This window comes from Peromyscus leucopus, chromosome 10 (assembly GCF_004664715.2).
Source record: "Peromyscus leucopus breed LL Stock chromosome 10, UCI_PerLeu_2.1, whole genome shotgun sequence".
In the NCBI taxonomy this organism is placed as follows: domain Eukaryota; kingdom Metazoa; phylum Chordata; class Mammalia; order Rodentia; family Cricetidae; genus Peromyscus; species Peromyscus leucopus.
The window spans coordinates 3,726,260-3,744,925 of NC_051071.1; the positions used below are offsets into that span (position 1 = coordinate 3,726,260).

Sequence of the window (18,666 nt, forward strand, 5' to 3'; positions counted from 1 at the left end):
TTAAACCAGGATTCCTAAGTGTAGATAAGAACTTAGACCCCCTTTCCCCAGGTGGCTGTATCTGCTACAGGGACTTTGGAAAACACAGTTAGGATATTCGACCAAAAGACTAAAAAGGGAGGTGGGTTAAAATAAATTATATGGTCTGTGCCTTTAAGAACTAGCCTCACAAAAAAAGGGGAGCTGCTGTGAGTGAGAGATTTAGAAGAGCCTCCCTGGAGACTTGTAAACTTAGAATACACCTTACTTTTACATTCTGTACCTAAAGTCTCTAGTGGCGGCTTTGGGGACACGATCTAGGCGCAACAAGACCCTCACTCTATTGTCTCAAAAAGGGGGCCTCAGACAAAGATATCTCAATATAGATAGACCCAGGCCAGTTTCAAGTCCCCAGAAATGATGGCGCCAGCCCCAGGAACTCAAAAGAACAAAATCAGGATGTCTGATGGTAACCAATTAACCACAAGATGCCCCTCTCCAGAGATAACATGACCAGACCCCGGAGATGAGTTGTAAAACTCCTGACAGGGCAAACAGATAAGCTAGAATAAGATAAAGTCCAGGCCTGGGAAAAACTGGACCAATCAAGGATGGACCCGTACTAACCTCCTCCCCTCTAAGAAGTTTTATGGGTTTTGCCTATAAAAACTAACTTCCCCAAGGAAGAGGAACTCTTCCCTGCCTTCCAAGCCTTGAGATGGCTTGAGATGAGTTCCCTGTCATGACTTGTAACAGATAAAACCTTGCTTTTGCATTCTGGTATGCTCGTCCTTGGTGGTCTCTCTGGGGGTTACGATCTGGGCACAACATGGACCAGTGGCCTATTATAGAACCCAAATTATCGGCCGGGCGGTGGTGGCACACGCCTTTAATCCCAGCACTCGGGAGGCAGAGGCAGGCGGATCTCTGTGAGTTCAAGGCCAGCCTGGACTACCAAGTGAGTTCCAGGAAAAGGCGCAAAGCTACACAGAGAAACCCTGTCTCAAAAAACAAACAAACAAACAAACAAAAAAAAAAAAGAACCCAAATTATCAGAATTGAGAAAATTAGTTAAAGAGCAATTGTCATTGGACCATATTGAGCCTTCCCACAGTAGATTTAACAACCCCATTTTTGTAATTAAGAAAAAGTCGGGAAAATATCGCCTTCTGCAAGACTTAGAGTAAATCAATGCACAGATGAAAAAAATGGGGCTACCACACCCAGGTGTTATTCCACCTGGATGGCATATTCTTATAATAGATATTAAAGTTTTATTTTTTTTTTTTTTTTTCTCAATACCACTGGCTCCAGAGGACAAACAGTACTTCGAGTTCACTGTCTGGGAGCCCAGTGTTCAAAAACCTGATCTTCCCATTATCACTGGAAAGTGTTACCCCAGGGTATGAAAACAGTCCAGTTAGCTGCCAGTTGTATGTTCAACAGGCCTTGGCTAGGTTCCCCGATAATAATTCACTATATGGATGATATTCTGTTGGCCCACTCAAGCAGGCAGATACTTCAGGAGTTATTGCCCCAACTCCTTGAGGAGTTAGGAGCCCTTCACCTCAAGGTGTCCCCAGAAAAAATACTTCAGGAATTATTGCCCCAACTCTTTGAGGAGTTAGGAGCCCTTCACCTCAAGGTGTCTCCAGAAAAAATACAATACCTACCCCCATTTGCTTTTTTGGGTTACCAAATCAGCCAAGTCATCCAATCCCTCAATGCCTCTATTATAATACAAAAGTCCTACTCCCAACTTCTGCCCTCCAGGGTTCTCCCATTGTGCTGTAAGCCTGTATTTAAGGCCTCCTCCCTCCTTCAATAAACAGCATTCGGCATTCATTCGGCAATCTTATGAGACAAGAGAAAAAAAATCCTACTCCCTTACAGATCTCCAGGAACTCTGTGGCACCATTAATTGGCTCAAGTAATTTTTCCCAATTCCCGATGAAGACATACAAAAGACAACTGTTCTCCCTTTTTGAGGGGCATACTTCCCCCTCTCCAAAAATACAGTTGACAGAGGAGGGCAAGGATCTGTTAAAGAGGGTTAATGAACTCGCCTATAACGTCTTCCTAAGGAGATATAATCCAAATGTTCCCCTGATAGCCCTAGGCCTTTGGACTAAGGGTGGCATATTGGGAGCACTGTGGCAATCAGGCCCACTAATCTGGACATATTTATCACATTCTAAGTTATCCCATATCACCTCAGTTTGATATTGCCTCTGAGATAGGCATTAAAGCAAGAACAACTGCCAGGAGAATCATGAGCATCAAACCAGACAAGATTGCCCTCCCCTTCTCCCTCCAAAATACTCAGCCTTTATGGGCAGACTCTCTTTCCTTCCAGAAAATAATGACAGGTTCTCCAGGGACCTTGGATAACCACTTCCCCCAAGATGAATGTTTGTCAGTCTTGTCACTTCTTGAGTTAACTTTAAGCCCATATACAAATCTTTCGAATGTCCCTCTCCCTCAAGCAGTTATAGCTTTTACAGACATCAATAAGAGCAATTTTGGCTTAATAATAACCATGCCTAACACTAAAGAAATAACTCACACCCAACTCAACCCAGGCTCTGTTCAATTGGGAGAACTCATGGCCATCCTTAAAGTACTAGAGTTGAGCCAGTCAATGTCCATAAACATTTTTTCAGACAGCCAATACACAACCCAGGTATGTAAGCTGTTGTCCTTTGCTAAACTAAAAACTCTTAGAGATCCTATCTCCATGACCATGAAAGCAATACAAGACATGCTAGAGAAGAGGAGGCATCCCTTCTTTGATCACATTTGAGATTGCCAGGAATGCTGGCTGCTGGCAACCACTGTGTAGACAAAATGATCATAAGAGTGTCGCTGCCACTGCTGGAGCAGGCCAAGTACTTACACCAACAGTTTCACCTGTCACCTCATAACCTCCATAAACTTCTGCCTATCTTGCCCCTGTCAAGTTCTAAGCACCTAGCACAAACTTGCACCACCAGTGCTCCCCTAGCACCCCTTAGACCACTAAATAGAGCAGGAGCTAACCCCAGGGGCCTAATGCCCAATGCACTCTGGCAAATGGATATCACTCATCATAATATCCTTTGGCAACTTAAAATATATACATGTAATAGTAGATACATACTCCTCATTTACCTTTGCCCTAGCAAAGACTGGGGGAAAAGCCTCCCAAGCAATCAAGGCATATATAAAAAAAAAAAAAAAAATCTATGGGCATTAGTGCCTGCCCTGCCTATCCCAATGCCTGTTGAGGTAACTGCCCCTACTTTCTCAGGAATTTATACAACTAACAAAATCTTGGGCCTTCCTTATGCTCCATTTAAGGCTCTTTTAATTATTCATTTGGATCTTATGATCTAGCAAGGCATATGATGGTCATGGGAGTACCTTGGAGCATAAAAAATGATAACGGTCTAGCATATACATCTCAACAGTCTAAGGGCTTCTTTAGAGAATCGAAAATAGAACACACCATAGGTATTCCATATAACCCAAAAGAACAGGCAATTGTAGAAAGGACAAATTGCTCACTAAAGGATGACTTACAAGGAATTGAAGAGGGATCAATCCACACTTGGCCCTGGTGGAAGCTCTGTTTAAGAAGAACTTCTTGTCATTTGATGATAAAGGCCTGAGTCCAGCCTGTAAGCATCGAGCCTCTCTTCCTAGAGAAATACCACTTCCTCTAGTCAGACGGAGAGACCCTATATCTAATCTCTGGCAATCTCCTACTCCCTTATTAACACATGGGTGAGGATATGCTTGGGTGTTTCCACAGGGTCAAGCTAAGCCAATATGGGTGCCAATCAGAGACATAAGGCCTGCTACGGATCAAGAAAATCTCAAAGAGGACCTCTCTCTTTGCTGACAGCCTTGCTACTGATCCTGCCAATGATTGTTCAGGCCAAAGATCTAGCAAATATCCTTTGCTTTGATACACACCATAGAATGGATGCTTCTTGGTGGATCTCTTTCTCCTCTTACTTTACTGGAGATTTTATGTGACTACAAGGGGTAATTGGAGAAAAGACTGGAGTTATGCAAGGTATCAAAATAATGGGCCCCACTATTGAGAAAAAAAAATCACTGAAGGCATTCAGCAACCATTTGATTCCTTTTGTCTAAATCCGTGGGAATATACTACCAAGATTAAAATACCTATTAACTGGGATCATTGTCTTCCCGATTTTTGTACCCCCCCCCCATATGGAAAGGCTAACTTGGAGCTTTGGATCCAGACACCAGAGGAGGGTGAGGCTATCTTTGAACTGTACTACAACAAAAACTACTGATGGTTACCTCATAAGATGAGTCAAAAAAGGCCAGAACTATCTTTGGGGCCTGGCCTCTGTGTGGCCTCCATGCCTGTATGGATTTAAGGCCCTTTCTGTTTATAAAAGGAGGCACTTACTTCAATGGATATCGTACCTTTTTATATTATGATACCATCTCTGCTTCTGACTGAGTTACAAATGATCTCTATGTTATCATGTGAAAATATTTTGCCCTCTCTGCCACCTCTGTATGCATAAAGACCCCCTTTTTCTTTATCTTAGCCAGTTCTTCCATGTCAATGCTAAATTGCACTCAAGACCTTTGTAAGCTGGGACCCAGCTGGAATCCTGAGCAGGCCTCACGGACAGTGCACCTCCCTGCTTTCCTGTGGGTACCTCTGACCAATGTAACACATTTCCATAGGGCAGAATTGATGGAACAAACCAGAATAAAAAGGGACTTTGGAATATCAGTAGCCATAATGGCTGCTATTGTGCTTGCTGTGGCAGGTGGTACAGCGGCCACAGTCCCCCTGGTTCAAATGGGAGCCACTGTCTCTGCAATTAATAAGGCCATAGAAGAGTCAGCCCAAGAATTAAGTACTCAACAGCTGATTAATTCCCATTTCCAGTCAGCTATACTCAATTTACAGCAACAACTAGATTTATTAGAAGAAGAAATCCAGACATTAAGATGGCTGGTAAGAGAAAACTGTGATCCCTGATTTTCCTCCTTTTGTTTCACCCCTTTCTCAGTCTCAAATATAACAAAAGCCAGGAGTCAATTAAGGGAAAACATCCTGGACAGACGTTATGTAGACACTATGAGACCATGGATGCCAACCCAGACTATTATATCCAGCAAAACTCTCAATTGCTATAGATAGAGTAAACAAAATACTCCATGATAAAATCAGATTTAAACAATACCTATCCACAAATACAACCATAGAGAAAGCACTAGCAGGAAAAATCAAACCTCAGGAAGTTAGATACATGCATGAAAATACAGGCAATAGATAATCCCACACTGATAAATACAAAAGAAGAGAAACACACAATGCTACCAAAAACAAAAACACACACAAAAAAAGCAGAAATTAACAATCACTGGTCATTAAAAAAAAAAAAAATCACTGGTCATTAATGACCATTAACATCAATGGTCTCAAATTGCCTATAAAAAGACAGAGGCTGACAGAATGGATACGAAAACAGGACCCATCCTTCTGCTGCATACAAGAAACACACCTCAACTTTAAAGACAGACACGGCCGGGCAGTGGTGACACACGTCTTTAATCCCAGCACTTGGGAGGCAGAGACAGGCAGATCTCTGTGAGTGCGAGGCCAGCCTGGTCTACAAAACGAGTTCCAGGAAAGATGCAAAGCTACACAGAGAAACCCTGTCTCAAAAAAACCAATTAAATAGATAGATAGATAGATAGATAGATAGATAAATAAATAAATAAATAAATAAATAAATAAATAAATAAATAAATAAATAAATACAGGCACTACCTCAGAGAAAGAGGTTGGGAAAAGACTTTCCAATAAAATGGACTTAAGAAGCAAGCTGGTGTAGCTATCCTAATATCTAATAGACTTCAAACTAAAATCAATCGAAAGAGATCAGGAAGGACATTACATACTTATCACAGGGAAAATACACCAAGATGAAGTCTCAATTCTGAACATTTATGCCCCAAATACAAGGGCACCCATATTCATAAAAGAAACACTACTAAAGCTTAAATCGCACAACAAATCCCACACACTAGTAGTGGGAGACTTCAACACCCCACGCTTACCACTGCATAGATCTGCCAGACTGAAACTTAACAGAGAAATATGGGACCTAACAGAAGTTATCATTCAAATGGACTTACTAGATATCTAAGACCATTCCACCCTAACACAAAAGAATATACCTTCTTCTCAGCACCCCATGGAACCTTCTCTAAAATTGACCACATGCTCAGTCACAAAGCAAATCTCAACAGATACAAAAAAATTGGAATAACCTCCTGTATTTTATCCAACCACCATGGCTTAAAGTTAGATTTCAACAACAAAATTTACAGAAAGTATACAATCTCATGGAAACTGAACAATGTCCAAATGAATCACCAATGGGTCAAGGAAGAAATAAAGAAATTACAGATTTCCTAGAATTCAATGAAAATGAAAGTACAACATACCCAAACTTATGGGACACTATGAAAGCAGTGCTTACAGGAAAAATTCATAGCACTAAATACTCACATAAAGATGGAGAAATCTTCCATTAGTGATTTAACAGCACACCTGAAAGCTCTAGAACAAAAAGAAGCAAATTCACCCAGGATGAATTGATGCCAAGAAATAATCAAATTGAGGGCTGAAATCAATGAAATAGAAACCAAGAGAGCAATACAAAAATCAATGAAACAAAGAGTTGGTTCTTTGAAAAAAATCAACAAGATAGACAAGCCCATATTCAAACTAATCAAATCCAAATCAACAAAATCAGAAAGGAAGAGGGAGACATAACAACAGACAATGAGGAGATCCAGAGAATCATCAGGTCATACTTCAAAAACCTGTACTCCACAAAATTGGAAAATCTAAAAGAAATGGACAATTTTCTGGATAGATAGAACATACCAAAGTTAAATCAAGACCAGATAAACAATTTAAATAGGCCAATAACCCCTAAGGAAGTAGAAACACTCATTAAAAGTCTCCCAACCAAAAATACCCCAGGACCAGATGGTTTCAGTGCAGAATTCTACCAGACTTTCAAAGAAGAACTAATACCAATACTCTTCAAATTGTTCCACACAATAGAAACAGAAGGAACATTACCAAACACTTTTTATGAGGCTACAATTACCCTGATACCCAAACCACACAAGGATGCAACAAAGAAAGAGAATTACAGATCAATCTCCCTCAAGAACATTGATGCAAAAGAACTAAATAAAATATTGGTAAACTGAATCCAAGAACAGATCAAAAACATTATCCACCATGACCAAGTAGGCTTCAATCCAGGGATGCAAGGATGGTTTCAACATACGAAAATCTGTCAATGTAATACACCATATAAACAAACTGAAAGAAAAAAAATACATGATCATCTCATTAGATGCTGAAAAAGCCTTTGACAAAATCCAACACCCCTTCATGATAAAGGTCCTAGAGAGATCAGGAATACAAGCAATATACCTAAACATAATAAAGGCAATTTACAGCAAGCCCAACAGCCACCATCAAATTAAACAGAGAGAAACTCAATGCTATTCCACTAAAATCAGGAACAAGACAAGGCTGTCCACTCTCCCCATATTTATTCAATATAGTACTTGAAGTTCTAGCTAGAGCAATAAGACAACAAAAGGAGATCAAAGGGATACAAATTGGAAAAGAAGAAGTCAAACTTTCACTACATGCAGATGATATGATACTGTACATAAATGACCCCAAAAATTCTACCAGGGAACTCCTACAGCTGATAAACTTCTTCAGTAATGTGGCAGGATACAAGATTAACTCAAAAAAGATCAGTGGCCCTCCTATACACAAATGATAAAAGGGCTGAGAAACAAATCAGAGAAACATCGCCCTTTATAACAGCCACAAATAATATAAAATAACTTGGGCTAACTCTAACTAAGCAAGTTATGACAAGAACTTTAAGTCTCTGAAGAAAGAAACTGAAGAAGATACCAGAAAATGGAAAGATCTCCCATGATCATGGATAGGTAGGATTAACATAGTAAAAATGGCAATCTTACCAAAAGCAATCTACAGATTCAGTGTTATCCCCATCAAAATCCCAACACAATGCTTCACAGACCTAGAAAGAATAATACTCAACTTCATATGGAAAAACAAAAAACCTAGGACAGCTAAAAGAATCTTGTACAATAAAGCAACCTCTGGAGGCATCACCATCCCTGACCTCAAGCTCTACTATAGAACTATAGTAATAAAAATACTGGCATAAAAACTGACATGTGAACCAATGGAACCGAATTGAAGACCCTTGACATTAATCTGAAACTTATGAACACCTAATTTTTGACAAAGAAGCCAAAACTGTACCATGGAAAAAAGAAAGCATCTTCAACAAATGGTGTAACTGGATGGCAACATGTACAAGATTGCAAATAGATCCTATCTGTCACCATGAAACTTAAGTTCAAGTTCAAGTTCAAGTGGATCAAAGACCTCAACATAAATCCAGGTACACTGAACCTGACAAAAGAGAAAGTAGGAAGTAGTCTTGAATGCATTGGCACCAGAGATCACTTCCTAAATATAACACCAGTAGCACAGACACTGAGAGCAACAATTAATAAATGGGACTTCTTAAAACTGAGAAGCTTTTGTAGGGCAAAGGACATGGTCAATAAAACAAACGACAGCCTACAGAATGGGAAATCTTCACCAACCCCACATCTGACAGAGAGCTAATCTCCAGAATATATAAAGAACTCAAGAAGCCGGGCGTTGGTGGCGCATGCCTTTAATCCCAGCACTCGGGAGGCAGAGCCAGGCGGATCTCTGTGAGTTCGAGGCCAGCCTGGACTACCAAGTGAGTTCCAGGAAAAAGGCGCAAAGCTACACAGAGAAACCCTGTCTCGAAAAACCAAAAAAAATAAATAAAGAAAGAAAGAACTCAAGAAACTAGACATCAAAATACCTAACAGTCCAATTAAAAAATGGGCTACAGAGCTAAACAGAGAATTCTCAACAGAAGCATCTCAATTGGCCAAAAGACGTTTAAAGAACTGCTCAACATCCTTAGTCATCAGGGAAACGCAAATCAAAATGACTCTAAGATCAAAAACACTGAAGACAGCTTATGTTGGAGAGGATGTGAAGCAAGGGGAAGACTTCTACACTATTGGTGGGAATGCAAATTTGTGCAGCCACTTTGGAAATCAGGATGGAAGTTTCTCAGAAAAATGGGAATCAATCTTCAAGACCCAGCCTTATCACTCTTGGGCATATACCCAAGGAATGCTCAATCATACCACAAGGACACATGCTCAACTATGTTCATAGCAGCATTATTTGTAATAGACAGAACCTGGAAACAACCTAGATGTCCCTCAACTGAAGAATGAATAAAGATAATGTGGTACATATACACAATGGAAAGAAAAACAGCAGAGAAAAACAATGAAATTTTCAGGCAAATGTATGGAAGCAGAAAATATCATCCTGAATGAGGTAACCCAGACTCAGAAGGACAAACATGGTATTTACTCACTCATAAGTGGATACTAGATATAAAGCAAAGGATAACCAGACTGCAACCCACAGCTCCAGGGAGGCTAGCTAGTAAGGAGGACCCTAGGAAGGACACATGGATTGCCCAGTGATGGAGAAATGAATGGGATCTATATGAGCAAACTGGGGATGGGAGTGGAGTTAATGAAGGGCAAGGGACAGGAGATGAGACTGTAGGGGAATGGGAGGTTCGAGCTGGAACAGAAACAGAGTAGGAGAGCAAGGAAAGAGATACCATGATAAATGAAGACACCACGGGAATAGGGAGAACTGGAGTGCTAGGGTGGTTTCCAGAAATCCACAAGGATGACTTTATCATAGACTACTGGCAATAGTCGAGAGGATGCCTGAGCTGGCCTACTCTGATGATTGGATGGATGAATACCCTAACTGTTATCATGGAACCCTCATCCAGTGACTGATGGAAGCAGATGCAGAGATCCATGGCTGGGTCCCAGGCATAGCTCCTGGAGTCCAATCGATGAGAGGAGGATTCTATGAGCAAGGGATATTGAGACCATGACTGGAAAAAGTACAGAGACAACTAGCCAAACTAGTGGAAATGCATGAACTGTGGACCAATCGCTGAGGAGCTCCCATGGTACTGAACTAGGCCCTCTGGATAAGCGAGACAGTTGTTTAGCTTGAACTGTAGGGGGACCCCAGACAGTGGGATTAGAATCTGTCCCTAGTGCATGAGCTGGCTTTTTGGAACCCAGTGGTGAGACACTCTGCAGCCTTGGTGCAGGGAGGAGGGGCTTGGATCTGCCTCAACTGAATGTATCAAGCTCTGCTGACTCCCCATGGGAGACCTTGCCTTGGAGGAGGTGGGAATGGGGGGCTTGTTGGGGGAAAAGAGGAGGGAGGACAGGGGAATCTGTGGTTGGTATGTCAAATGAATAGAAAATCTAATTTAAAAAAAACTAAAAAAAAAAAAAGGAAAAAATGTGTTGTTATACTTGGGTAAGACTGTAACAAAGATAGATAGAAGGCTATATTTGCTGTAAGGCTGCATAACCTTCAAGTTTGTATATATATGGGGATCTGTGGCTGCATTCCTCCTAAGCTACACCTGGCCTAGCTCCAGAGCATAGCATACTTTGTTTAACCCATACCTTTTGTTTATCTAGCTGCCCTATGTGAATCTTGTCTGAGAGTCTCCTAAGGATACAAAGCCTATGCAAAACTTGGTTCAGGAAACCCAGAAAACCATAGAAATCAAAGAACATGCACTTGGCATTGTATCTTTGGGAGCTCCTTTCAGGTTGTTTTGAGTATATGGAAATTAACTGGCTAAACTGTAAATAGAGAGAAAATTAAAATGCCCTGGATGAAGGGAAAGAGCTTCAGTCCTTCCAGACTGGAACCCCCTGCAGCCATGAAAGGCTAGATTCATTCTTAAGATGCCTCTGAGTCTTCTTTCCATGGATCCATGTGAACCTACACACCCAATACCTTTCATAATAGCCTCAAACTATATAAAATATCTTGGGGTAACTCTAACCAAGCAAGTAAAAGAGTTGTATGATAAAACTTCAAGTCATTGAAGAAAGAAATTGAAGAAGGTATCAAAAGATAGAAAGATCTCCATGTGCATGGATTGGTAGGATTGACATAGTAAAAATGGCCATCCTACCAAAAGCAATCTTTAGATTCAATGCAATCCCTATCAAAATTCCAAGACAATTCTTCACAAACCTTGAAAGGATATTTCTCAACTTCATACGGATAAACAAAAAACCCAGGGCAATGAAAACAATCCTGAACAATTAAACAATTAAAGAACTGCTGGAGGTCTCACCATTTCTGATCTCAAGTTGTACTACAGAGCTACAGTAATAAAAACCACATGCTATTTGGCATTAAAAACAGACACTTTGATCAATGGAATCAAACTGAAGACCCAGAAATAAATTCAAACAAAATATAGACACCTGAATTTTGATAAAGAAGCTACACACTGGAAAAATGGCAGCATCTTCAACAAATGGTGCTGGACAAACTGGATATCTATCTGCATGTCAAAGAACACAAATAGATCTATACTATCACCCTTAAGTCCAAGTGGATCAAAGCCTTTAATATAAAACCAGATACACTGAACCTGATAGAAGAGAAACTGAGAAATAGCCTTCCAGAAATATACTCCTTCCCAGTATGAACCCTGAAAAAGCTGTTCAAGCAACAACACATATTCATAACAAATTACCATAAAAGAACCAGCAAAAGTCCACATAAAGGTACAAGATTAGAAAGCTATATAGAAGTATAAAAAGTTATATCAGAAACAAAAACTATTATTCCACAATGCCATAAGGAAGCCTTTGCATGCAATTTTACAAACAAAAAAATAAAAAACATAAAACTATATATAAGCAGATCATAGCAAACAGTTAAAAATGAAATTAATATTTTTTCTGTATAACACTTAATAAATTCCATACTTTTATCTAGTAAGACTCAAATTCATACTTTTGGTAACTAAAATATCCTCAAGTAAAAACACATTAAAAACCATAAGGAGCTGGGTGGGGTGGCATACGCCTTTAATCCCAGCACTCTGGAGGCAAACTCTGGAGGCAAAGGCAGGCGGAGCTTTGTGAGCTCAAGGCCAGCGTGGTCTACAGAGCGAGATCCAGGAAAGGTGCAAAGCTACACAGAGAAACCCTGTCTGGGGGAAAAAAAAAAAAAAACCCTAAGGAAGTGATTAATCTTTTAGTTGAAAAACCTAAGAATAACTACCAAAGTAAAGAGCAACACAATATATATATATATATATCAAGATAAAAACACTAAATTCTTATCATTTATGAATTAAAATTTATCTATAAAGACACTGGTAAAAAAGTAAACAGCAGAGTCCGAGTTAAAGGACAAGCCATGTGAGCCAAAGCACGACACATTCCAAAGTAAAATATTAAAACAGGCAGTCTCATATAACACTGTTTATAGGACACTTTGTTCTAACATCACTCCTATGTTTAATACTGAAGATTACACAAAATAAGTAAAGATTCAGGAGAGGGGAAAAAAAGCATCCCAAGGCAAATGTGTGTGCTGGGCAGTTCCCACAGAGATGGTTCTATGAAATCACATTTAGGTTGCATTCGAGCCTCTAATTTATCAAACATTTTAAATATAAGGAAAAAAAAGTTTATTTCCTAAATAGTAAAGTACAAAGACAACTAGCCAAACTAGTGGAAACGCATGAACTGTGGACCAATAGCTGAGGAGCTCCCATGGTACTGGACTGGGCCCTCTGGATAGGCAAGACAGTTGTTTGACTTGAACTGTATAGGGGGCCCCCAGGCAGTGAGATTAGAACCTGTCCCTAGTGCATGAGCTGGCTTTCTGGAGCCCAGTGCCTATGGTGAGGCACTTTGTGCAGCCTTGGTACAGGGAGGAGGGGCTTGGACCTGCCTCAACTGAATGTACCAGGCTCTGCTGACTCCCCATGAGAGACCCTGCCTTGGAGGAGGTGGGAATGGAAACTGTGTTGGGGGCGAAGACTGGGCGGCAGGAGGAGGAAGGACAGGGGAATCTGTGGTTGGTATGCAAAATGAATAGAAAAATCTCTTAATAAAAAAAAAATCTATTTAAAAAAAAGAAAATGAAAGAAATGCTTAAATAAAATAGTAAAAGACCAAATCTGAAAATATGAGAACCCTTTTTACTAGAATTAATCATTTCCATTTTCTAATTACAGAAACAGAAACCATAAATAATCATATGAGAAAATGCTCTCACTATATCTCTAAAATAATTAGAACATGCAAATTAAACCTATAGTGAGATACCACTAAACCCTACAAAGAATAACTTAAATTTAAAAGTTAGTGATACCAAGTATTGAGGATACGAGACAACTAAACTCTAAACTATTAATGAAAGGAATGGAAAGTGGTAGAGCAGCTTATAAAATTTCCAAATTGTTCTGTAGAGGTAAGCATATACTTAGCACATCTAGAAATATGAAAACATAATCACACAAAACTGAATGCAAATATTCATACCAGATATATATATTCACCAAACACTGACAACAATTCAAATGGGTAAACAATAGTACATCCATATAATGGAATACAGTACTATCCATCAATAAAAAGGAACAGACCATCAATACATGTAACAATACAGATGAATTCTAAAAACATTATACTGTTTGTTTGTTTTTTTTAAAGTCATCTCAAAGGTTACATAGTACATTGTTTCATATATTTATGACATTCTGTGAAATGTGAAATAGGGGAATGTGAACAGATCAATAGCTGTCAGGGGTTAGGGATGAAAAATTAAAATTGGCACAAAGCCTAGTATGGTAGCCACATGCCTTTATCCTAACAATTGGGAGGCAGAGTAAGGAAGATCCCCTCCAGTTCAAGGCCACAGCATGAACTACATAGGAAGATCCTGAAAACAAAACAAAGTAGGAAGATGGAATTTGTGGGTGATGGAATGATTTTGTAGCCTCACTGACTATCAAATTCTTAGAAATTGGAGCTGAGGAGATGACTTAGCAGCTAAGAGTGCTTGTTATACAAGCATCAGGCCCTGAGTTCAAATTCCCAGCACCTACATGAAACCTTAGACATGGCCTTGAACCTATAACCTCAGGGCTATAGGGACAGAAACAGAAGGATTAAGGTTCAGTAAGACAAATAGGTGACAAGGGAATAATTTAGAAGGTGACAGAGCAGGAAACTAATGTCTTCCTCTATCTATCTATGCACACAGGTTCTCACATGTTGGGAACACACACACACACACACACACACACACACACACACACACACACACCTATCTACCTACCTACCTCAAAGTTGAATTTTATGACACATAAAATTTTTATTATTTTTTTTCCCCGGAGCTGAGAACCGAACCCAGGGCCTTGCACTTGCTAGGCAAGTGCTCTACCACTGAGCTAACTCCCCAACCCTGACACATAAAATAAATATTTATGCATTCACAAAAAAAAAAAACTACTTCCAAAGATATTTCATTTTAGTCTCATGTGAATCACAAAATCTAGACAGATACAATACTCTCATTTTATAAATGAAGCAACAAGCATGCAATAAAAAATACAAGTTATATGTGGTAGAACCAAAGCTACAGTCTAGATATACTAATTCTACTTCAACAACATCCTCTGAATTTCCTCATGTCTCAATCAATTGGAGTCAAGCAGTTAATCAAAAATGTCACTAAAAAACCAACAGAACCAAAAAGAAATAGGGAATAAAAATTTAAAAAGTTGTTATTAGCAATATACAACTTAGGATTTGGCTGTGATCCTTAAGGAATTAAAAGTTCCACAATGAAGAAGTCTGACTCATGATCCACAAGCAATAAATGATTATTTCTTCCATAGAACCTTAATCTTTAATACTAAAAAAAAAAAAAAAAGGAAACAAGATCGGGCAGTGGTGGCGCACACCTTTAATCCCAGCATTTGGGAGGCAGAGTCAGGCAGATCTCTGTGAGTTTGAGGCCAGCCTGGTCTACAGAGAGAGATCTAGGACAGGCACCAAAACAACACGGAGAAACCCTGTCTCGAAAAAAAATCAAAACAAACAAACAAAACAAAAGAAACAAGATTTTAGCAGATAACCTTGCAATGATTGCTCCAAGTCAAGCACTACTGGTCTTTAGCACTGCCCTGGACAACAGGGCAGCTTCAATTCACAATGGGTTTTGCAGCTTTAAATATAACATTTTCAAGTTATATACTACCACCACCCAAGAGTAGAAAAACCAAAGTGAAATCTTTAAAAATAGCTTTTCAGTTTCAGAATCAAAGGAAAGGGGTATAATACTTGCAAAAAAAATTCTGTAACAGTTTCACAAAGAAAAGTATTTTTAAATGTACATCTGTATCAAAAATAGCATACATCACCTAAAAACAATGGTGTGGTTTCCTCTAAAGTGGTTGCATTAGGATCTGCTCCAGCTTCCAAAAGAATCTGTGTGATTTTCCAGTGTCCTTGACTCACAGCAAGATGTAATGCACAGAAGCCCTCAAAAGTCTTTGTCTTAATGTAGTTTTCAGATGAATCTGTGGAAGAAGGGAAACACGTTAGCCAGAAGGTTATCAGTTCTACTTATTGAGTGTGAAAAACAAAAACTATATGAGGAATTGAATGAAATACTAAACTACTAAATACTAAAGTGTTACCAAGGAACAGCTCTGTGAGGACAGACTCCACTGTAGAGGCAGTGAAACTAACAGAATGGAGCTGAAAAATGACGCAACTAAAGTCTTATGCAACAGCCAACTTTATTCAAAGCATCAGACAACTTATACTCTGAGGGTTAAGAAGAGTTACATGAATAAAGTGTAAAATCACAAGGACAAACCAAACATGGCAAAACCATATTTTTCCATAAGGGCAATAGCCATTTGTAATGAATAATCTGAAGTAAACTCAGTCCTATCTGCTACAGCTGAGAGGAGCATTAAAATACACTGCAAGAACAATTTTATGTTCTGAAGAAACTGACATCACAGGACTCGTCTTTTTTTTTTTTGGAGTTGTCTCACAAGCATTCTGAATTCTCCTCACACAACCCCATTCTTGAACCATGTTCTGACAACTCACTTCAGGTTTTCCTACTCCAACTTGTGATGGAAAAGAGGGAGTAACAAGGGTTGAAAAGCAAGATTTGAGGCAGATGCAGCACCAAATATTTACTTAGGCAAGCCTTACCGAAATATTAATAAACCTGATTTTATTTCCAAACTCATTTCCAAATTTCTTTTTTTCTTTTTTTGTTTTTTTTTTTTCAAGACAGGGTTTCTCTGTGTAGCTTTGCACCTTTCCTGGAACTCACTCTGTAGACCAGGCTGGCCTTGAACTCACAGAGATCTACCTGCCTCTGCCTCCCGAGTGCTGGGATTAAAGGCGAGTGCCACCACCCACCTATTTCCAAATTTCTATGAGGAAAATCTCTAGCATTACTTCCTTATATCCAACTAATATCAAGGTAATTCTGAATACTTCTTTTCATTCTTTATGCATGTGCACGTGTGCACATATGTGGAAAGGGAAGTAAATGTGCACATGGGAACATCTTTCAGAGGCCAGAGGATGTCCTCATTTTGTCCTCAGGACCACCATCCACCTCCTCTGAAAAAGGAGCGCCACAGTTAGGCTAGACAGGCTGCCCAGGAATCCCAAAGAGTCTTCTGCCTCTACCACTGAAATACTACCATGCCCATAACTTTTACCTCAGTGCTGGGACTCATGCAAGCACTCTACCAGCTGTCTTCCCATCACTTAAAAAGTCCTTGTTGGGAGGATAGCATGAAGGTCCTTGTATATACAGATCTCCAGAGAAACCAGAACTGTTAAACACACAGGATTGTCTTTTCAACAGGAAGGATGAAAAACCTGTTTTCCATCCAGAAAGCTGAGAATTGGGAGTGATAAACACCCTCGAGATCTATATTATCTGTTGGGCCAGGCCACATCAAGCTCTTACAACCTAGACCAGAAGTGGCTAGTAATCTAAATGACCCTTATAGCCAAAGGCTCCCCCAAGTTCCCACAACCAGGACCAGAGGTAGCTAGTAGCCCAAATGACCTCTACACTATCTGTATGACCAAGAACAAACCAGAACCCTAGGTCCTTAAGCTAGTTACAGGTAGTCTATTTCTAGAATCCATTTCCAGGAAGAAATGAATTGTAACCTGAATCAAGTTTAAATATAATTATGCTTCCTTGTACAACAAAAATGTATTGTACCAGGAAACTTTTTTTTTTTTTTTATCAAATTGTACCGAACTTAAATATATTGGGAATAAACTTCCTGTTATTTAGAAAACCTGCATCAGGTTTTCATTCTTTTTTTTTTTTTTTTTTTTTGAGCTGAGGATAGAACTCAGGGCCTTGTGCTTGCTAGGCAAGTGCTCTACCACTGAGCTAAATCCCCAACCCTAGGTTTTCACTCTTATCACTACATGTGGTTCGCCTCCCTGTATGACACTGCAGGGACCCCCTTAAGTCCTTTACTACCTTAATAACATAGTTTAATAGTTAATGAAAACTGCACTTATAAAAGAAAGAAAAAGAGTTCAAAGAAGGGAGCTGGAGAGATGGCTCAGAGGTTAAGAGCACTGGCTGTTCTTCCAGAGGTCATGAGTTCAATTCCCAGCAACCACATGGTGGCTCACAACCATCTATGAGATCTAGTGCCCTCTTCTGGTGTGTAGACAGAACACTGTATACATAATAAATAAATAACTATATCTTTAAAAAAAAAAAAAAGAGTTCAAAGAAACCAAACAATACAATTCACAAGAAATTTCGGAGTTAAGGTGAAAATTCTGATGAAAAACTGAGGCTTCTGGTAATACTTAAATTATGTAAATAATGTTTATAGTAAAGTATTTTTAAAAGCACAGAATAACTCCAAGAGGTTCTTCTTACCTCTGCTTTTATATACAAAATAATTCTAAGCACAAAAGATTAAAAAGTAAATGATAAAGGCACTTCTGAAAGGAGGAATAAGCAAAACAAAGGACTTCTAAAACCATGTTCTTGAATTAATAGAATTGAAACTAACTCTCCTGACAAAACTAGTCATCTATTTTAAGTAATTCTTATAATTGTAACTCACTGATGGAACAGGCAGTCTAAGCCTGAATATCCAAAACACAGTTGTAAGTACTCACAAAAGTAGCCTCACACATCACAGGATACACAACAAATAGGTATACAGTCACTCACTTTAAAAGTGCCTTATCACAGTGTCCCAGAGGTGATTAGAATGAGATCCTTAATCTGGTCAATTTACTGAGAGATTCATCAGTACTTCAGGTAATAACCTTATAGATTTATGGATATAAATGACATGAGAAACTACAAAGACTGTACATAATTGATAATGGTAGAGTTCCTCAATGTAAAATTTTAAGATTACACAGACAACAATTCTTACCCAAATAATTAGGAAATTTAGTATAATTTCAATAAAATGCTGCTAGAACTACTTGTTGGTTTTAAACTTGGTAATATGACTCAGGTTGCTGAGAATAGGTAAGGACTGGTAAAAATAACCAAAAAAAATTTTTTTAAAAACAAAATATAACAAGACAAATATGCGAGGAGCT

General features: G+C 39.1%; 1 protein-coding gene across 7 annotated transcripts in view; it reads right to left on the reverse strand.

Moving 5' to 3' along the window:
* The window catches only part of Asb3 (ankyrin repeat and SOCS box containing 3), a 162,228-nt gene that overhangs the window by 100,871 nt on the left and 42,691 nt on the right, over positions 1–18,666 (reverse strand). For all 7 annotated transcript variants that reach the window (XM_028860873.2, XM_028860877.2, XM_028860874.2 and 4 more), the window contains one exon: positions 15,450–15,608. In XM_028860873.2, the coding sequence (XP_028716706.1) occupies positions 15,450–15,608 (159 nt within the window). The remainder of the gene's footprint in view (positions 1–15,449; positions 15,609–18,666) is intronic.